Raw genomic sequence first — 22,867 nt, forward strand, 5'->3', positions numbered from 1 at the left:
TGAAAAGGGACAGAGGAAGAAGTGTCCCAGAACAAGACAATGGTCTCTTTGCAGGAAATAGCAGCACAGCCGATAACCACTCAACAGTTGAAAATCGAGGGGGAAAACTGAATGGGGTCGTGGCAAGTTCTGCAGGGGCAAAGGCTTCCAACAAATCAGACATGGCTGGATCAGCTCTGGATGAGCCAGAAGGAAACCGGAATGGGTCTTTGCTCTTCCGGACCAGCGCCTCTTGGGGGCCTAACGGCAGGGGCAACAACTAAGGCTCAGCTTCCCCCAAAATGAAACGGCGCTCTCCCCACCCACTGACACCTGCATGGGCAGGATAGGCTCAGGCACAAAGGGTGGAGGGAGTTGGGGGCCTACTATGGAAACTATGGTATAGGGGGAAGCAGGTGAGATCCGACACAGAGCAAGCGGCCACACTTACAGACTGAAGTTCGCAAAATGTGTACAATAATTCTGTTGTTAAGGAAATAAAACTGCGGCCAAGTTTGCCATTTGAAAATACTGTTTCATGCCAATTCATTGCTTGGGAAGAAATGAGGCGCAGCGAAGGAACGAGCGCAAGTGGCTAATTGGCAATAAGGGCAAATGGACAAATGCAGAGGTTAACCAAATTTGATCTTGTTGCGGATGTTAATGGGTTGCTAAGAATTTGGTGTCTTTGAAGCCGAAAAGGTTACAGTTGTACGAGGCTTTGTGGGCGCTACATTCATTTAAAAACGCTATGTGCTAAATTTGTAACCGTTTTCAGTTTAATGGTACTGTTATAAAAGACTCGGTCTCCATGCTGTTTTCTTTTTCTGTTCCAGGTTGAGTATGAGGGGTACGCATCCAGGAGGCCCTCGGCAGCATTAGCCGGCTGCAAGGGTGTGTGATGTCTCTAGCTAAGAATGCCCGGTGCGGTAACGATTGGCCGAAAAAGGCCATTGCCTACATGCCCAAATCCCCTCTTTCTTGAGTGGTTGTCTGAGTGGCGGGATGCAGCAGCGGATAAGGGAAAGAAGTCTCAGTTTGTGTATCAGAAGGTGAGTTTCACTTCTAGAATTCGGAAACTGTTGTACAGATATGTGTATTAAACCTAATACCTAAGCAGGTATTCTGTTTGATGGCTTTGTAATACAATTAAAATGGGATAGGCTTCCAGTAGATGTGGTGTCACATTGTCTCAGTAAATAATGTTATTAAACATATTCTTGCCGCTCTATGATGGCGGTTCTTATCCAATTCCAAAGTACTCGATTTACTGGAAGGCTGACAAGATTTCACTCAGGCAATTAATTTAATTCGCATTTTCAATAACAAAAACATCCAAACCCACTTTTCCCTTCCCCCGTATCCCCACTCCCTTTGTCAGTCCCATCGTTTGCCCCATATCCTCTCCTTCCAAATTCTCCCCTTATAACCCCGCGCCCCGACCAGTCCCAATCCTACAGTTCCCTGGACAGACCTCGTTGCAGTCAGTGGCCCGTCTTGTGTTTCCCTGCAAATCCCGCCTCCTTGGGGAGCGCCTACCCTTCCCCAACCCCTGTTCTGTTGCTAGGTGTTCCCCTACGTTTGACTTGTGACCACGCCAGTCACAACAGTTTCATTTTCCTCGGACACCAGGTAGCTCGTGAGTCCTGTTGCAGATCTTGCAAGATCATGTGCCACTCCGAGAAAAGTTCGATTGTCCTCTTGAATCAGATAGGTCACCCATTCGAGCGCCAAATAATTCCGGACCTTCCCAGTTCATTAGTGTTCGGTGGGGGGGGGGGTTCTTTCTTCTTCCATTTCTGGTCCACCATCAGAATTACATTGCCCTTTCTTAGAATTTTCGATGGTAAATTATCCAGCACACCTCCCAATCCCAAAATGGCCATCCCTGTGTTTACTGGTATCTGATCCCGAAACCTAGGGACCAATGCTGCCCGATCTTATCTCATTATAGCTGGATGGACGGGCATTCCCACCAAATGTGTTTCCACGTTCCCACTTCCCCACAATCCACCCATTCCACCCCCCTTCCCCGTATACCGCAAGTACTACTGGATAGAATGTATGTAGTTTTTCTGGGGCGAGGTGCCATTGAACCATCTTGTCCCACATTTCCTGTATCTGGGTGGCCACACAGAGGCAAGCTTTAAATGGCTGTGCAGTCTTGGTAAATTCCACGATGGATGTTGCTAGACAAATGTTGAGCTGGGTTTATAGTGATTTTTTCGAATGCCATATTTTCGAAATGCCATTTTGTTGGCACAAAATAGCAGAAAAAAAAAATTCGAATGTTTTTATTTAATTTTTTAAATGGGGGGATTCCCCCCAAACCCTGTTTTTTTAACCCTTTTTTCACGTATGAAACAAAAAAAACATAAAATAAAGAATTTGTTTGAAAAAAAATTCGGCAAAATGTTTTCGACAAAATGGTATTTAGAAAATATGTTTTCGAAAATATGACCAGATACCGTTGAGCTGAGCAATCCTTTTGAAGGGTGCTTAAAAAAATAACTGGGATTAGTGAGCAGACTGCTTTCAGTGGAGTGGTGGAGTGGTAGGGGACATCACAGACCGACAGTATATTATATAGATTTTTTTTACTGCTCTTTATATTTATGTGCCAAGGTGGGTATGAGGCTGGGTATTAGAAGGGAGGGATTATGCCAATGTAGGATTCCGGTCTTCCTTCACTAGATAGGAGATGCTTTTTGAGGGCAATCTTTAAGGTCTTCATTGTGACAATGGTGTTGATATCTGGGGGGAAGGCGTTGCAGTTGTATGCAGCAAGAAGGGTGAAGGGTGCAAAAGCTGGCGTCTGGGCAGGATGACCAGAGGAAAGACAAATTGATCAGGCTTGAGATTGCATGATGTGTGGCGGGGAGTAAATGGAGACAGCCAAGTCGGCAGGAGTAAAAAGGACTGGCAGCCCATGAATAGATATGAAAGGGAGGAGATGGTGTACCATCCCACATGAAGGTGATCAGAATGTGGGAATTTGTAGAGGCAGTAGTTTCGGGGTATGAGGCAAGAGTAGAAATTAAGGTTTTAGTAGAATGGTAGGTAAGATGGCGACTGATCTTGCAAATATTAAGTAGGTCTATACTGGCTTCCGTGGCAGGAGAGGTAATGTCTTGTTGAAGGTTTAGATCACTGTCAAGAGACCAGTGTTATGAGTCTAGGTGGATTGGAGTGAGGATTAAGCTGAAGTGCCATCTGGTAATGGATGGGAGAGAGACTTTTTGATATAAGAGAGAAAGGATGGGAAGGAAATGTTTTGAGTATTCTCAATGAACAGGTTGTAGGCGAGGCAAAGGAAGAGATTAGATCAGATGGAGAGAGGGAATGTAAAGAGAGACGGGAAGTGGGAAAATAACAGATGTCTGGGGAACCCCCACTGGGGTTGGGGTTGGTGGAGGGCCTTTGTTCCAAGAGATGGAGAATGAAATGATGGGCAGGAGGTGATTAGCAAATCATGAATGCCAATGTTGGAGATGGTAAGAGCGGGGGTTATCAACGGTGTATAAGGCAGAAGAGATCTAAATGCGCATATGAACCGGAGAGCTTGTGATCTGCTTTGATGAAGACGTTGGCGACACGAGTGAGTGCCTTTTCTGTGGCATGTGTCCTGTGGAATCTGGATTGGAAGGTGTTGAAGTTGGTTGGTTGCTATTACTGTATTGCCCAGTAATCTTGTCTCACCCACTCCCCTCTGGATAACTAATCTTTCTTACTTGACCAGTGCTACCTGTGATAAATCCTAAGGAGTCTTCATGAAAACCGTACCTAATGTCTCCTCTCAGGTGGCCAGGGAAAGGCAGACTCTTCCGGATCGTGGCCCTGGGGGCGGTGTTAGCCAGGAGGATCACCTGGGAGAAGGTCCCCAGGGAAACAGGAGGACTTCATAGGATGAGACGCGGTACTGGTCTACCTCCAGGAAGGGAATATCATTAATCCCAGTACAATGGAATGTTGTCAGAGAACGGATACTCTCAATTATAACAATGTGAGTGAAGACAATTAAAACCGGTCATGTATTAAGGATGAGAAAAGGTCCTACAAAAATTATAACATTCCTAAAAATAGGAAATCATATGAGTCTCAGGAAAAACTTGCAGAGGTTTGTTTATTTTTAGTGCGCATCCAACCTGAAGGTGAAACTACCAATGTGAAACTGGAAAAATCTCAATCCTCTGTAAAAACCAAACCTATCGTTTTATCCGTATGATACTGCTTTGAGGAATGTGCTTAAGGAGAAAAAGTAACTTGGTGGGGAAAATATTATTGAGAAAACTGACTTTTGTGCTAGGGCCTTCAAGTCCCAGAATTCCCAGAGTACTGGGATGGAGAAAACGGCTGGGCTGCAGAGGCACAATGTTGCAGAGTGCAACCCATTAAGGATAATGACCCACACTTGAGGATGGCTGAGAGGCATGAAAGGCCCCTCAGGTGCAGGCCAGGAGACCAAGGTGGAAGAAGGCAAGCCAGGCGAAGCAGCAGGAGAGCAGTAGTAGTGTGTGAACGAGTTTTGAATTCTCCATGAAAGCATGTGAAGGCCTCATGAAGCAAGAAACAGACAACAGACTTAAAATTCAACATAAAATACTTTTAAATCAAATGTCAGGATTGTAGAAGACCTACCTTGCCCTATGCTAAGGTGGGATTTCCCTAACTTTCCCTACCTGAACGAAAGGAAAGTCTGAGTCAGAGTTCATCTTAAGTCTGTGTCCAAAACCTATACTTGCCCTCACAACTTAAGTTAAACAATGTGTAGGGATGTTAATAAAAGAAATAGTGTTTAACTAAATGTTCTGAGCTTCGCCTTCGGCACCCCTTCCCCAAGAGTAAGAAAGTTCCACAAAAGTCTCAAGATTACCTTTCTCAAGTTCAAGGTCATGCAGTCCTCGGGGTTCCCTTCCCCAAGTTCCAAGCAAAACAGTTCTCAAAACGCATGCAGTTCCTCAAGTCTCAGGGTTCCCTTCCCTAAGGATTTTACTTCTCCCCTTATACTTGTTTCAGTCTTTTCAAAAAGTTAACACAACTCCCGGTCGACCTGACCCCCTCTTTCTGGTCTGCCTCACCAGTTCACTTACAGTGCTCTTCGTTAGTTTCTTTCATTATGTCAGCATTCAGGGCTTACTGGTCTGGGTGCAGTTTTCAGACTGCACAGTCCACCCATCACAGGTTGCACAACCAGGATCCTTGGGCTCTCCAGCGCACACAGGTTCTTCAGTATTTGCCCATGTGTGTACCAAGCCACCTTCACTCAGTTCCTCTTTATTGGCCTCTTGGATTTTATGTGCAAATGTACACTCCTCTGGCTTTTCCTTGTTCTTGGCTCTGCCATCAGGTGTCATGCCCCTCTTGCCAGTTCTTTGGCTTTGCCGCACTGCATTCACTCACAAAAATTCACTTTGAGGGGGATTTGGTTTGCACTCCATCTTTTTACATCTCGTTTGAACAAGAAGCGTCTTATTCCAGATGTATTGTCATTGTTTGTTCTGATCGATCTCAGCATCTGCTGCTCCAACCTTTTCTTTCTGTTGTGGCCGCTTTGTTATGCGGGGTCCCGGAAGGCTCGGCCTTGTCTCCCACACTTTTTAATATCTATATTCAGCCTCTGATCACTCTTATTCGCTCCCACGGCTTTAGATGCTACTCGTATGCTGATGACACCCAGATCTTGGTTCGGCTGGATACCCATGGGCAGGATGATATAAATCCAGCCGAACCAAGATGCCATTCAGCTACGAGATGGCCTTCTGGCCGTGGGATGCCTGATTAGCGAGAACTGGCTGAAAGCTGATGGTGACGAGGACAAGGTCATGGTTGTCGGTTCTGATACTATTCCCTCTCTTTGGGCTCCATCTTTCTGGCTCTCTGCATTTGGCACCTTTCCAGTGGTGGATTCGATGGTTAAAAACCTAGGTGTTAAGTTATCAGTCTCTCTTTCCATAGCCTCTCAGGTTGCTTCAGTTTGCCACGCTGCTCACTTTCAACTAATACTCAGGAAGGTCCTGCAATTCGTTCCATTCAATTTGCGGGCCCCGGTGGTTTGTGCTCTGGTTCTCAGCAGGATCGACTATTGTAATTCTTTATATCTGGCTCAACCGGATTACTTATTACATCGTTTAGAGGTGCTTCAAAATTGTGCTGCCCGTCTTGCCACTACCAAAAGCATATTTCACCTGTTCTCAGGGCCCTCCAATGGCTCCCTGTTGTAAAGCGTGTGCATTTCAAATCTTTTTGGTGCATAGGCCCTTCTATGCAGCTGGTTCGGAGTATCTACAGTCTAAATTCCGACCATATGTTCCTGCCCTGCACTGATCGCTCCCTTTTGACTGTCCCTAGAATTTGCTGTGGGAGAATTGGAGGCGGTTCTTTCTCAGAGCTGCCATGTTGTGGAATACCCTTCCGGTTGCTGCCTGTGCCTGTTCGGTTCATATACATTTTAGGAAGGCTTTAAAAACTTTGCTATTCTAGCTCTTTCTCCCATTTCTTTTGATACTTGTTGCTTTCAGTCATAGCGCCAGGTTGCCGTTGGGTGTCGGTTGCGCTGTACCTTGGTACGAAAAACGTTAACATAACAACATAATAACATAACATATTAACAAGGATACATTTCTTCCAATCTAAATAAGGAATGAAATCAGTGGCCCCATAACTTTCTATGAATGTAAAAAACAAACATTCCAAGGCCTTTCTCAGAAAACGTTGGTCAAGAGAAGACGACTTAATATGGTTACTACATAGCTCAGAGATAATCGCATCAAATACTGATGGCATCATCCCTGTAAGTTTCTCTTTACAATTGGGGGTAAGCAACACAGCATAGCTACGGAAGCCGGAACTGAGGAATTGATGGGGAAACGCCGACAGGCCCATAGTCCGTCGCAAGACGCAGATGAACGCACACATGAGGGACAACATCCGAGGGAGAAGACACCAGAAGAAACAAGTTATGAGGAAGACCCCAAAGCGAAACGGTAACGGAATCTTTTGTCAGAGGGGGAATTTATCCTTGATGAGCGATTTTGGAAGCTTTACATGACGCTCACTTGAGTGGGAGGGTGGGAAGATTTGGGTTATACTTGGAACCAATTTATGAAAGGGGGAGGTGGGTGGACCAAGGGGGCGCTCAAGATGGTGAAGGAAATATCCACTGATTTTCAACTAAGATTTATAGGTCCACCAATGTTGGATATTTACTATCTGGTAAACCAAGCTGATTTCATTTTTTAAAGTTTGTTCTCTGCTCCAACTACCTGTTTTGACAGCCTTATGTGTTTTGCTCTTTTCTTTTAAAGCCTGTTATACCTTCTGGAGGGCGGATTCTGGGGAGGAGGGCAGATTTAGGATAGGAAGGGGAATCGCATTGATCACCAAGGATCCCTACAACGGGGGATGATACCAGTGGGCCGCGAGTGGTGATGCTCAATGTCAGGGGTTTTAATTCACCCATTAAACGCAATGTGATACTTGTGATGCTTCAAATTATGCAGTCTTCCATTGTGCTCCTTCAAGAAACAGACTTGCTCACGAAAGACGTGAAGAGGCTTATCGACACGCAATTTAATGTTGAGTATTGTGCGTCGAGTGGGGCTAAGAAGAAAGGGGTGGCTATTTTCTTCACGAGGGGAAACGCCCTTTCAAAAACTAGCAGTTGCAAGAGACCCAGATGGCAGACTATTGATGATTAAGGGAACTCTGTGGGGATGCACATATACTATCATTTTCCTTCATACATCAAATGACCAAGATGTGTTCATTACAGAAAAATGTCTAAACTGGGTTATTTCTGCGAGAAGGGAGATAATTATTGCGGGAGATTTCAACTGCGTCTCCGATCCACTTATGTACAAAAAATTGGACCCCCTCACAGATGGTAACTTCTAGGCCATAGCCCAGATGCTCAGAAACCTTTCCCTGCTCGAAACCAGGAGGTTTTTTCATCAAGAAGAGAGGGATTATACCCACCATTTGACAATGCATCAGGGCTTCTCCAGAATAGACATTCTGGTGGTGTGCTCTATGCTAATCCCCAAAACCATTGCGATATAGCAAAGGATGCCATCAGACCAAGCCCCAGTGTTACTAGACCTGGAACTTTCGATTTCCCCCAAGCCTTTCATCAGGCGTAGACCTTGACGTCTCAATGATGAACTCCTCCGAGACCTGGCGATTGCACTCCATGTTAGATAAACCAAAGGGGTATTTTTTGAAGTCCATGATAATGAAGTTTCTGATGTTTGTTAATCTGCTTAGAATCACATGCGGTGCATAGGTCCGACATCCAGTGGTCACTGCAGAGTATTGCATTTTGTTTTTCGTAGTCGAAAAAGGGGACGTCGACAAGGCGTGTCTGTAACACTATCCCTATAGTGACGTGCGTTGTACCCACAATCCCTCACGCGTCGAGGTCCCTCAGATTGTTTTTTTCCGCCCAGTTTCTGGTCGCCTTACGCGGAGCTCCTAGAGAGACATTGCAAAATACTTACTACGGACCTCGGTCCTTAATTATACTTATTATATTGTTAAAGATCCCTCCACTCGACTTTAGCTGTGAAGCTGTTTCTCCGCCGAGCAAGTTTTCGACGGAGGGGAAGAGACGGAGGGGATCCTTTGGCGCTGCCGAACACGTGGCCTGGCCTCGCCGGCCAACATACAGTAGGGAGAGTGGGGGTTCGAACTTTTATCTTCTCTTTGAGAATGTCTTTCTTTCTCCCCTATCTTTCCCTTGGGGTTATCACCAGTTATTATTGCCTCAGCTATGGAGAGGACACCTTTTAAGTTTTGCCCACGCTGTAGGGGCAAATACACTTGGAAGGATAAACACAAGCTCTGTAATCGTTGCTTGCCCCTCGATCATAAAGAGGACAGCTGCGCGGCCTGTAAGCTCTTGAAACCAAGAACTCTTAAAGAACGAAAAGTTAAGAGGTGGGCGGACTACGCTATGTCGAAGTCAGTTTCCTCACCCGCCGCCGCTGTTACAGAAAGTGACGAGGAGGGTGATAACTCGATGTCTGTTACAGAAGTCATTAACCCCCAGAAGGAGCGCTTGCGCTCCTCGACATCCGTCCCCGGCCCCGACAGGCTCGGCTCACGCCCTGCTTATGGGGATGAACACCCCGGCGACAAGGACGCACATAGACCCCATAGGCCTAAGCACACAACCCACGGCTCTTCGTCGAAGACGAAGGATCCATCAGCGCCGAAGGGGACGCAGGGCACTCCGGCGTCTACCTCAGACCGTAAGGGTCTCAAGCCCCACCCGCAAAAGCAGCCGCGACCATCGATTCCGCTTTCATCAAACACGGGCGCTACCTCAAAATCATCCGACGTAACGCTCCATAGAGCGGCCGTCGAGAAACAACGCGTAACGCAGGCAACGTCGACACCAGAGCCCTCTACTGACGAACTCGTTGTCGAGAGCCTGGTGAGAATTGTTTCTGAAGACAAACGTAAGCGGACGACGAAACAGACGTCGAATACCGCACAAAAAGCTATAGAAACGCCGAAAAAGCACAAGAGTAGCCAGGAACTGCCCCCTTCATCTAAGGGCACTTCTGAACTACCGGAGGGCTTTTCTGAGGGCGACGGAAACCTTTCTTCGACGACGTGGGAGCGTTCTAAGCGTTTGGAAGGTGAAAACACTGATTTCCCCCCTCTAGACTATTCAGGGGTCCCCCATGAGACCCTTGAAAGACTCCATTCTTGTATGGAGAAAATGGAAAGGTTTTTGGGAAGCCAAAACCCACCCACACACAAAAGACCAAGGGAATGGCCCCAGGATGACCCTAGGGTCAAGATCCCTAGGCTGTTTCCCCTTTCTACAGACGTATATGACCTCCCTGAAGAGGAGCAATACCTCCAGGAAGATGAGGAGGGTTTGGGTGGAGAGGAAGAACATGAGGAAGAGGGGTTTGAAGAAGATCCTTACACTAGTGCAGGAGTTTTTGAAGAAGATACAGCTACCTCGCAGCCCTGGCAATCCCCATCACTGCAGCCTTGGCAATCCCCATCAGTGCACTCAGACCCTGATGCCTTTCACCCTTCTCCTCCCAAGGATTCACCTATTGGAAACACCTCTCCCATAGATGACCAACCTTCACTTAATGCACTATTGCGCAAGGCAGCAGCGCATTTTGAAATAGACACGGGAAACTCTTCCTGACATAGACTTTGTAGAAAAAGTTATTAAAGAAAAAGCCCCTGTTAGTCAGTCTATTCCGCTCCTGGCTTCTATAAAGAAAAGAATAACTCCTTCCCTTTCCAATCCTGCATTAGTCAGAGGGGTCAACCCTCGGATAGAAAAGCTCTTCAGCCCTTCGTCCTCTGACCCCTTGTACATCAGAGGACATTCTATTCCGGACTCCCTTGTTGTTACTAATACAAGAAAAAGAGCGGAGGTACCACTATCCACTAGTGAGGCACCACCTGACAAAGAGGGCAAGAAGCTCTATGCACTTGGGAAGAGAATCACGACCTCCGCAGCCTTCTCAACTAGGATTGCAAATAACAATTCCCTACTAGCTAGCTACGCAGATGCACAGTGGAGCAAGCTGCGCAGCGAAGCAGAGGACGCACCAGAACCCCTGCGTTCACGCCTGTTAGCTATCATCTCAGAGGGAACTCTTGTAAACCAGGGCATCGTAAAGAACTCCTTAGATGCCGCAGAGACGGCTGGCCGTTCCCTGGTTCAGGGAATACTTCTCAAACGCCATGTCTGGCTGCGCAATTCGGGATTTAAGCCGGAACCCCAAGCTTCCCTGATAAATAAGCCCATAGAACAAACACATCTGTTTGGGAAAGCAGTTGATGAGGCCCTAGAACATGCGAAGAAAGAGTTTGATACCATCAAGACTCTTGACCAAATTTCTAGGCCCCCTAACAGACGCGGCTATGGCAATAGACGCTCCTTTCGTGGCCAACGCCAGCAAAACCAACAGCAATTTTACTCTGCTACCAACTGGCCCTCTAACTAGGGTAACAACCAGTTCAGTCAAAGAGGCCAACGCCGTGGCAAAGGAAGAGGTCGCGGCTCCAGCCCCAAAGGTTCCACGCCCAATACCAACAAATGACCCGAAGATTCGGGTCCCCTCCCATGCATCACCGGTCGGGGCCGGCTAACATCGTTCCTATCAGCATGGGAGGGAATATCGTCAGACCGCTGGGTTTTATCCACCATAGCCCACGGATACTGCATCGAATTCAACGGTTCCCCGAAGTACAGACCCCCACGGAACCGACGCATGACACCGGAACACCTCACCATTCTTCTTCAAGAAGTAGAAGTGCTACTGAAAAAAGAAGCTATAGAGGCTGTCCCCCTATCTCAGGTAACAGAAGGTATTTATTCAGTGTACTTCCTTGTACCCAAAAAGGACTTAACCATGCGCCCTGTATTAGATCTTCGCCCAGCGAACAAGTTTGTCAAACCCCAAAAGTTTCGTATGGTGACCTTGCAGGAAGTAATCCCACTGTTATCACAAGGGGATTACATGACAACACTAGACATGAAAGATGCATACTTTCATATTTTAATGTTGCCAGCGCACAGAAAATACCTCAGGTTCAAGATAGAGAACAAGCACTACCAGTTCAGAGTACTACCCTTCGGGATAGCATCTGCACCAAGGGTATTCACAAAAGTACTGGCAGTGGCAGCGGCCCACCTACGCAGGTTATCCATCCCGGTATACCCTTACCTCGACGACTGGCTCATAACAGGGGATTCTTACGAAACATGCTTCTCCAATACCCAAAAGACCGTAGACCTTTTGTCCCAACTGGGCTTCTCCATCAACGAAAAGAAGTCCAGCTTAGACCCCAGCCAAATCAAACAATTCCTAGGGGCTCTAATTCGAACAAAGGACGGCCTCGTCTTCCCCTCCAACTAGAGGGTCCAAAACATGCTGTTTCAGATCCCCCATTATGTGGCAGGTCGAGAGGTGACGGTACGCAAAGCAATGCGCTTGCTAGGGATGATGGCGTCATGTATTTATTTGGTACCTCACGCGCGCCTGCGCATGCGCCCAATGCAAGAGTGGCTCTACAGCCAGTGGTGTCAGGCCAGCGGACAATGGGACGATCTAGTGGTGGTCTCGCAGGCCTTGGTTCTCTCGCTACGGTGGTGGACAAAAGAAAACCTGTTATTAGGGAAACCTTTTGCCACACCCGCAGTGGAAGCCACTCTAACCACAGACGCATCCCTTACAGGATGGGGGGCTCACCTATCCCATCAGACTGCTCACGGAGCGTGGACTCCGAGCTTAGCATCCAAGCATATAAACCTGCTGGAACTACTAGCGGTGTTCAAAGCACTGAAAGCCTTTCAGGAACACCTACAAGGAAAGACAGTGATGGTCCTCACAGACAGCACCACAGCCATGTACTACCTCAACAAGCAAGGGGGCACTCACTCTCCAGGACTGTCCAAGCTGTCCCAGAATATATGGAAGTGGGCTCTCAAACACATGTTTCTACTATCACAACATGTACCAGGGGAACTCGGTCTGCTAGCAGACAAACTCAGCAGGGACTTCCCCCTGCCCGAAGAGTACGAATGGCAATTGCACGAAGACATCGTCTTAGACGTCTTCACGCAATGGGGGTTCCCGGAAATAGACCTGTTCGCAACTCTGGAGAACTCACAATGCCAAAGTTACGCCTCCAGGTACCCCCAGAAATCGTCCAAGGGGAACGGTCTGTCGATTCAATGGTCAGGGAAATTTGTTTACGCCTTTCCCCCGACTCCCCTTCTCAACAAAGTGGTACACAAGATGGACCAGGAGCAGGTTACCATGATACTAGTGGCCCCAATGTGGGCCCGGCAGCCATGGTTCGCTCACTTGATGGAGATGTCCCTATCTCCCCCAGTGAAACTTCCCTGCCCGTACAACATGCTGTCACAGGACAAGGGCAGGACACTGCATCCATGCCCTCAGACCATGAACTTAGCAGCCTGGCTCCTGAGATCATAGAATTTGGACATTTACAACTCCCGCAGAGATGTATGGACATCCTCAGGGAAGCCAGAAAACCTAATACTCGCCACTGCTATTCTAGCAAGTGGAAAAGATTTGTCATCTGGTGTAGGGGAACCCTGTTGACTGCTCTCCCACACAAATTGTTCTGTACCTGACCCATTTACTGGACTCGGGTCTAGTATTCAATTCTATTAAAGTCCACCTAGCGGCACTTTCTGCATACACCACTTCCCAACTTAAAGTGTCGTGGTGGAAGATACCAGTTATCAAGGCCTTCATGGAGGGGGTAAAGAGAATACACCCTCCGATAGCTAACCCAGCTCCCGGATGGGACTTAAATGTGGTACTTTCTAGACTCATGGGCCCTCCTTTCGAACCCATGCACAAGGCAACTCTTAAAGACCTCACTCTTAAGACTGCTTTCCTAATAGCTATCACCTCCATTTGGAGAGTAAGTGAACTAAAGGCTCTTTCTGTACTAGACCCCTTCGTAACAGTTCACAAGGATAAGGTGGTTCTACGCACACACCCACGGTTTGCACCAAAATTCATCTCGAAATTTCATGTAAACCAGTCAATCGAACTACCAACGTTCTTTCAAAACCCTTCCAGCTTGGGAGAAAAAAGTCTGCATACACTAGATGTACGCAGAGCTGTCATGTTCTACATGGAAAGAACCAGACCACTGAGAAAGACTAATCAGTTCTTTGTGTCTGTGGCAGCAGGAAGAGAAGGAGATGCAGTTTAAAAGTCCACTATATCTAGATGGATTGTTCAATGCATCACTCTCTGTTACACTCTTGCTAAGAGAGAACTACCCTTCAAGCCAAGAGCACATTCCACTCGAGGCACTGGGGCTTCCATAGCGTTCATTGCAAATGTTCCTCTTGAGTCCATCTGCAAAGCGGCTACCTGGAGTTCTGTGCACACCTTTACAAAACACTACTGTCTAGATGCACACTCTAGATCTGACTCCCAGGTGGGACAGGCAGTATTAAGACATTTTTTCTCTATTGTTCCTTCTCATAACCCACCGCCAACTCCGGGTACTGCTCGCTAGTCTATGCCCAGCATGTGATTCTAAGCAGATTAACAAACATCAGAAGACAATGCATTACTTACCGTAAAAGCATTTCTGATGGTTGTATCTGCTTAGATTCACATGCGCCCACCCTTCCTCCCCGCTCGGATGGAAGGAACATAGACATCCTTTTCTATATTTCTCTCTTTTCTGTACTCACTCACGCCTAGAAGGCTCCCTCAGGGCAGAAAAATACAAACAGAGGGACCTTGACGCGTGAGGGATTGTGGGTACAACGCACGTCACTATAGGGATAGTGTTACAGACACGCCTTGTCGACGTCCCCTTTTTCGACTACGAAAAACAAAATGCAATACTCCGCAGTGACCACTGGATGTCGAACCTATGCACAGCATGTGAATCTAAGCAGATACAACCATCAGAAATGCTTTTACGGTAAGTAATGCATTGTCATATGAGCCGTTGATATGGGATGCAGCAAAGGCAGTTATAAGAGGAGAAATAATAGCTAAAATAGCAGTGTTCCTTAGATTGAGTGAATTGCAGAGACAAACTTTAGAAGTGTCTCAAAAATAGATGGAACACAAGCAATGCAATCTCTGAATAGCCTGAGGGCCCTTAAATTAGCCTGGTCTCAATTAGAAACCTATCTGACGGATGGGGCTGCTTCCTCCCTTCTTCACACAAGCAATTTTATTATTCCAAAGGTAACAAAGTGAATACAATTCTTGCTGTCAAGCTTACAAACACCATAGCCCGCAGCTATATCCCATGTCTGAAGGATCCCCAAAACATGAAATTATGGCAGATGAGGGTGAACTATCTATTATGGAGACTTTCTACCAATCCTTGGAAGCCGAAGTCCCTGCGGATCAGGGAAAGATCTGTGACTTCTCGTCTTCAACCCCTCTCCCTGTCTCAAGTTGATAAAGAGAGATTGGAACACCTCATCATGCTTGAACTGCAATAGGTAATTAAATCTCTACTGTTATGAATCGAATGGAGTCATCTCGGATCCCCCTGCGGTAACTTCCCCCCATGTGGCCAGGGGCAGCTACTACCTGATCCTGACCTTGGGGGTGGCTATATGAGTAAGAATCACATGCGAGGAGACAGCCTCTAGGGAGATGTCATGGCTTAAATGAGAGTAGGTATCCCCCATTTGCCCATGAAAAAAACCCTTAGATACCTAATACCCTAATGACCTATTGTCATGCACCTATACCCCCTTTAGAGAAAACCTTTTCCCAGAACCGTTTAGGCCAAACCTCCATCCCTGGTCAAAAGGTTAAAAGCTCCAACATTACCTTTTCCAGTTCTAATTATCCTCCATATAGAATTGGCTCATCATTTGGAACCATTAAAGGCGATTTCCCCAAGTGATCCGCATCAGTTAACATCAATGGACTACTGGGGTGAAGAGGAGGAAGGGAACGATGCAGAGTAGTAGGAGTCTTAAACTCAATGAGCATTCTATTTTTTTAAAAATGAACCTGTGTTTGGGACATTTAAAGATCGAAAACAAACTGCAAGGGGTTGCTGTTTGGGAGAAGTCGTCGCACCTCTCTGCGAGACTTGTGGAGCTGGGTAGCTCGATCCGATGTAGCAGAGCCAAAGCGCTCGCCAGCAGGGAAGCTGAGGAACGCTGTGCAAGCAGGACGTGCTGCAGACACGCCAGGAGCCAAGAAAAGATTCCTTTGCTTTCGGCAACCGGAAAAAGCAGCGTTTCACCTACTGGGACCTGGGACCTGAAACAAGACAGGTGTGCTGAAGAGACGCAGCAAGAGTAACTGGAACGATGTGAAAGCAGTCCATATTGGAAAGCAGGTTGCAAAGTCTTGCTGTGGAAGCACAAACTGCACTGAATACGCCACACAGAGCCGGTGAGTCAACTCAAGCGAAGTGGGGAACCCGGGGCGTTTCGGCGCCCGTGCACAATACAAACTGTAAACATTAAAGCTGCAGAAACAGATATTAAAGAGAATGATTGCAAACCAAGGAGGCGTATTGAAAATAAAAACCCCAGCCATATAAACTGGAACATTCAATCAGATGCTTTGATGTTTCAATTTGGTCAAAATTCTCGCAAAAACGATAGGTCATAGGTCGGCCCTTCAGCAGTTTTTACTAGCCTAAGACTTCCCTCGTGGGTAGGAGGTTTAGCCTTACCTGCAAAAAAAAAATCTCTAAACATTGAGCAAGTGAATTTGACTAGGTACCGAGGTAGTTGGTTTATTGAGCGTCTTTCAGCCAAGCAATTTATTGATAGTTTGTATAGAGCTTTCTTTTCCTGGTTTCTATCCAATTGTTCGTCTGTATTTTTGTTGTTGTTGATCTTAGCAGGGTTTGTCTTCAGGACATCTGTTGTAGATCCAAGCGATTGAATCCAACCCCTACAATTTATTTTCCATAAATCCTAACAGCCCATTTTGGGGACCAGTCTGATTTGATCTCTGTATGGGCGGAAGATAATTTAGTATTGTTTTTCAATATAGATCCAGTGATTTCCACAAGACCTTGGACTGGGGGGACTGAAGAGCCAGTTCATACGTAATCGTGGCTATTGGAAAGGAAGAGGGCAGACTCAATACTTTCCGGCAAAAAATGGCTTCCCAAATATCCCCTGCTGAATTAAGGGCCGTTTCCGCTCCGTAGGTAGGAATTGTGGCCACGGTCTGTAGATCCAATTGCGAAGTGCAGAGATCCACACCACCCTCTTTGGGTACATCATCATCATAGTCAGGAATTTGGTTCCGCATAAAACTGTTAGATAGATGTTGTAATGTTCCCAGCGAGCGAGTCAAAAGGGGTATCGAGATGGAAATGTGTGGGTGCCAACAGCCACTGTTCACTCAGCCCCACTTTGATGACTTTGTCTGCTTCACTGGTTTTGCATTCTTATGCATTTAGAAGAGAAGAGCACAGTGTTCAATTTGGGATCTGAGTGGGTGATGCAAGGGGAGCACTTCCGGTCATTATCGGGAGAAGTGGCGACCCACCAGTCGGCATGCCGGACCCACGTCTTCCCTTCCGAGGCAAGGCATCGCCCTCACCATCACCCTCTAATGAAAAGTCTAGACTCGATCCCCACGAGTCTTCGGCGGGGGTCATAATATTCACAGTATTTATCACAATAGCCATATCACAGCTTGATGGAGGTTGTGGAGCCTCCGGCGGTAACTCTCTTGTGACTCTTACGTCCGATCTTGATGCGGCTTCCATTTCCAACCGCACTTCCATGTACAAGAGTGGGGGCGATGCCATCTGCAGGTACTGGTGTTGCCTCAAGCCGTCGCAGTTGACGCCTCGTTCTCTCGGGCCGGTGGAGTCCATAAAGCCGACTTGCTGCCGATCGAACTCCAATACAACTCCTTTTCCAACTCTTTGAACTGCTAATTCTGAGCAGTATAATGCACTGCAGGAGGCTGAAGCAGCGCTTTGCTTACTTGGTTCCTTCCTGCTGTGCAGCGTTCTCCTTGAAGAAAACTACTATTACCATCCTCACTGAGTGGTTACTGCGTGGTGGACCGTACCCTTTGAACCGCTAATTCTGAGCAGTATAAAGCACTGCAGGACGCTAATCTCCCGGAGGCCAGGAGCCTGCCAGGTATGGAGGTGCTGTTAAAGGGAAAAACATGTGGAGCGTTGGCAGAGCTGGATGAAGCAGCAAAGGAACTACATGCCATGGTAAGTAAACCTGCCCTGGCTGTCCGCATGGAAACTAGACCGACACATCTGTGCGGTTTGCGAAACAATAAAAATAGAGAGAATTACTGCGGACATACGGCAGGAGCATGAGGGAGAGGGAGAAACTTAAATCCTGCAAAATAACTACCTACGTCCCTAATAGCATTCTTGCCTCACTGAGTCTGGGTTTAAGAGAGCATCCAAGCACAAGCACCTCTATTGTGTGCCTTGGTCCAAAACTGACAGAAGTCCATCTTCTCAGCATTAAATGTAGGACTTGATGAGGCAGTATACGATCCACCCCAAATCCTATCTGAAAGTGATGATATGGCACCTGCGGAATTGTGGAACCAAGTAAATGAATCGATCCACCCAATATTCAAAGCATTACGGTGACGAAAGCAAACCTCATGGTCCACATGGACATGGTTGAGATGTTGGACAAGAGTTTGCTCGTCACACCAGAACTGCTGTTACTAAATTCTCCCAATATGGAGACTAATAGCGATGATATATTAGATGCCATAGGCAGTCCATTTGGGCAACTAAATAGGGGACTAGCACAGTAAGAGTGGGGTGCACTTCTCCAAAAATATTGAGAGCTTGCAATGTACAATTATCTTCCATCATTGCACAGGGAGAAAGCCCTCTCCTTAACTCCCTCTCTTCGACACTCAAATTACAAGAGCTTGATTCACTATGATTCAGCAAAGAGATTAGTAGCTAAACATCTTACAAAGTACTTGTGGCGCACACCCAAATGCTATAGGCAATTGACAAACAGTTGGGGATTAAACCCACACGAACAAACCTAGTTCGTGACCTATCACCCTAATTGGAACAGAGGCAGAGCACACTAATGGCTCGCCCAGTGAACATTGTGACCCAAAATAAATGTATCAGCTAAAGGAGAATCAAAGGCGTTGCATGGAAACACCTCACTAGAAAGAAAACGCACAGGCAGCGGATGTCCAAGCAATGCCCAACTCTGAACTCCAAGAAGGTTAATATACCCACCGTGAACAAGAGCAAACGAAACGAGGGCAAACAAAATAAAAGTGCTTAATGTGTATGAACCTATATATGCCCATCAAATTTCGATGGACACAAAGATGCAACACCTGCACAATGTTGGACTGGCTCGGGTCCTAAAAATGTTACAATACAAACATCTGTGGAGGGCACTTACGCATTAGTTAAGAAACCTAACCAGAAAAGTAACAGCAAGAAACTGCCAATGGTACATATAGGAAAAGAATACAGCAAAGGTGAAGAGCAACAGGTAAGGAAAGCACAAAAAAGAAAATGCATAGAAAGAGGCAGAGGTGAAGGAGTCAACCTGATGACTTCTAAAAAAAGGGGCAGAAGAAACAACAAAGGCCCTGATATTCAGAACATTCTTGTTCATCCCAAGATGAGAACTAAAGCCACAATGAAGAAAGCTGTAACAAGTCTGTTAAACGACTCCTCTGTGCTCAAAGGGATGGTCTGTTTGTGGCACAGGAAGAGCCTAATAAAAACACGACCAGACCCGAAGTTTTTGCTCCAGAGAGAGAGGGGGGGGGGGGCAATTCAAGTATATGCACAGTGCCAATCCCCAGGAAGAAGCTCATGGTGGTAATTACACCTTGTGACAGCTCTAGATTTGTACAAGCCTCTGGACCCTCACATACCTCAACTCACATGCTTTTGGCAGGTGTCACCCGCCACTTAGGCAGCTCTCTCACACGCCAAGCTCCATACACGCCCATAGGAATCAACGAGCTTTCACCCGCCAAATACAAAATCGGGTGTTTGCACCCGCCCAAGGGCCATGAAAGCTTTAGAGTTATGCCCTGAATCCATCTGGCAGAAGGCAGTGACGCTGTGAAATCTTTAAAAATTCAAAGTATATTCTGTTCACTTAATCAGTGTACTCTAAATCGGCATGCAATCTTCAACTTGCTTCACATGATTGTACCACTTCGTCTGATGAGTCAGACTTGAATAGCCATAGAATGTACCTCGTGCAGTTGCCATTGTACACTTTCACTGTGAGATAGTAGCTTCAATGATGATGTTGCATCAACAAGTGTTTTAAAGATGGCCTTTGAAATCAGTGAAGAGTCTGCACCTTTAAGGAGTGCAGCCTGACCTACCATGCAGTCGAATTCATATGCTGTTATGTCCTTGTACCCACTTATGCATTAGGGGAAAATGACAGTAGCAGTCACTAGGAAGGGCGACAGGAAAACCTACTTAGAAACTGAAGTGGAAAACATTTCAAATAACAAGCCTAGGAAGACTGGTCATTGCTAGCAAGGGTGCTACAACCCAATAAAATAATGAGACCCTAATATTCAGTCCCTTATTCTTTCCTGGAATACACTGGGTCGTTTCCACTATCTGGAGGAGGGGGAATCTGGTCCAACTTGGAAGTATACGCGGTAGTGGAACTGCAAGAAACATGGGCAAGTAGGCACCTTTTATATTTAATGGCAGGAACACTATTCACAAAACACCCCGGCAGGGTAGCAGGGGATGCCCCAAATGGGGACTAATAATTAGTCTCATTAACTCACTCGACGTAAGAGCAATTTGGGTTTACTGTCAATACATCATGATTGGCCATCTAGTGGGGAATGGGTTGGTGTGACGAATTGCCGGAGTCTGTCACTTCTCCCCAGGTGGGAGCCTTTCCCTGTGAGGCTAGGGAGGTAAGCCACTCGGCAATACCCTCCCTACGGGTAGAGACACGCTGGACCTCACCGAGAGAGACTCCCCCTCTGGGGACAAGGAATCCCTTTCTTTTGGAGGACTCTCTGAGCCACATATCACTAACCCACCTTTAAAGTTATCTACTGAAGAAAGACCTGAAGAACAAATCGGAATTTGTTATTGTAATCCAAATACTTTAATTGTGCCTTTGAAGAAACACTCGGTCGCACACCTTGGCAGCCCCGATGGTCTGATGACATGAGCGCCGCTGGTGTGTGTGATGGTGATGTTCGAATGCCATCACCGTTCGACTCCTTTGTTGCTTAGGAGTTGGCCTGCAGCATTTTCGGTACCCCTAAATGGAATAGAGAAGAGGACCAACAACTGTGTACCGGCGTGATGATGTATGCTGACTTCCTTATTGAGCATTGCCGTTGATCGCTTGTGGGACAAGCATTTACCTTTTTCATTTCTCTTATCTCTTGGGTGAACTACTGTTCCCAAGAAGTAGAGTGCCTTTACATTTCAAATAGTGACCGAGCACACCCCACCTTAATTGGAGTGCTGGGGAGATACAATGTATAACCTTTCTCATGTACCTGGTAACATTTTTGTTACAATAGCAAGTTAACTCGAATGGCTGGTGGCAGTGGTTTTACCTGAATGATTTTAGTCATATTACTCGCAGTGTGTCCAATCAGCCGCGCTAGTGCATAGGAGGGTTACCTTTCTGTTAGAATGGTGGCTTCCTTCTTTTTCGCCATTTTTAAGTATGCTTGTTGTTTCTTAGTGCTTCTGCTGTCGCAGGCGGGAAAGATGTTAGTTGATGTTTTGTCTTCAGGGGGAGTGTTTCCTGCCAGGGCTCCAGAGCGTTTGTGAAGGCAGGAAGCAAAGGCGTCCCAAACGCCACAGCCCTTTGTCTTCCAGCCCGCCTGAAAGGAACTAGTTCCTACTGGGGAGCTGGCTGCCCTGATTGGACAGCTAGCCGCACCTTTCTGTAAACTGCTGGGAGAGTTTGCAGAAGTTAAGCTGTAGTTCCTGATAAATAGTCTGATTCTGGAAGCTGCTGACAAGTCTACCACTGGACCCGAATCCGAAGAGGAACATGAAAAGGATAGTAGGAGAGGTGGTCTGGCTTATTAGATGCGGGGAAAGAGGTACTTTTAGAGGTTTTTGCAGAAGTGGAGGATGGAAGGCGGGGCACAGATTTAGGTGGGAGGGTGTTCCGGGCTGTGGGTGCCCATAGTGTGAAGGCTTGTTTTTGTGTACAGTTTAACTTGTGGAGTGGAATATGTAGATTTTAGTTGACTTCTGGTGTGTGTGTGTGTGTGTGTGAGAAGGTAGCTGGGTTTTGAGGTGGATGGTGTTGTATACTATGCAGAGTCCTTTGAAAGCGATTATTTGGGGTATTGGTTGCAAGTAAACATGGATATATGTTTCAGTGTTTAGGTGGGTGTAGAATGAGTTGTGCTGCTGGCTTCTGTTTAGCTTGAAGGGGGGAGTTAGTGTTGTTAGTCAGGTGAGGACTAGTGCCTGGACTGTGGCATAGAAGTAGTTAGGTGGGAAAGATGTGTTCTCTTATGTAAGAGGTGTAGTTGTAGTCGTACATTGTGTCAGCGGCAGCTATTTGGTGTGTGAAAGATAGGTGGGGTCAATGGTGAAGCCTAGAGACCACAATACCCAGATTCGATTTTGCATACAACCCATATTTTTGCAGGAAATCGGAAGGTCCAGGGAGTTGCATTGTGTGTGTGTGGGGTGGTAGATTGTGTGTTGGGTTAGGTCATTGGGAGAGGAGTGGAGTGTGGGTACTGTTTAATATGGGGCTGTGTTCTTTCTGAGAAGTATCTGAGTTGAAATCACCTAGGTAAATGTTTGTGCATGGGGAGCAGTGGCTGCTAGTAGTGAAGTTGGACGATTCAGTGTGAAAGTTGGAATAGTGCCTTGGCTGAGGTAAATAGGGTGGATGATTTTCGGATGTGATGGAGGGAAGCAGCTGGGTAAGTGGTCTTCAAAAGATGCATAGGGTTATACGGTGAGGTTTATCCAAGCGAATCTTTAAACAATGGTAATACCACCAGCTGTTTTATGTGACTGTGCCAAATTAGGTAGTGTCGGGTGCAGACAGGGGGGGGGGGGAGTAGGGGGAGAGCATGTCTTGGATGATGGATGTGGGGTTGGGCTCAGATGTTTCTGTGAGAGCATATCCGGTGAGTGTGTACTGATGAGGTCATTGATTTCCAGAGCGTGTCCCTGTGCAGAGTAGCAGTTAAGTATGCAGGTGTATGCGAATAGTTGTCTAAGTGGAGTGCTGTACTGGAGTTTGATTTGTAGGTTTATGTGCTGTGGCTGTGTCATGTTTGTGGCAGCAAGTGGCAAACTGAGGCTAACAGGTGGCACAGAAGGATCTATAGAAAGATATTTACTTCCACCCTTGGTTCTGCCCACCCTGAGCTCAGAATGGCGGAATGATTGT

General features: G+C 46.7%; 1 protein-coding gene across 6 annotated transcripts in view; it reads left to right on the forward strand.

Moving 5' to 3' along the window:
- Positions 1-22,867, forward strand: part of MUS81 (MUS81 structure-specific endonuclease subunit) — a 1,262,762-nt gene that overhangs the window by 234,397 nt on the left and 1,005,498 nt on the right. For all 6 annotated transcript variants that reach the window (XM_069645007.1, XM_069645006.1, XM_069645008.1 and 3 more), the window contains one exon: positions 816-1,031. In XM_069645007.1, coding sequence (XP_069501108.1) covers positions 897-1,031 — 135 coding nt within the window. In that variant the 5' untranslated portion in view covers positions 816-896. The remainder of the gene's footprint in view (positions 1-815; positions 1,032-22,867) is intronic.

This window comes from Ambystoma mexicanum, chromosome 2p, assembly GCF_040938575.1.
Source record: "Ambystoma mexicanum isolate Mex_15411 chromosome 2p, UKY_AmexF1_1, whole genome shotgun sequence".
Taxonomy (NCBI): Eukaryota; Metazoa; Chordata; class Amphibia; order Caudata; family Ambystomatidae; genus Ambystoma; species Ambystoma mexicanum.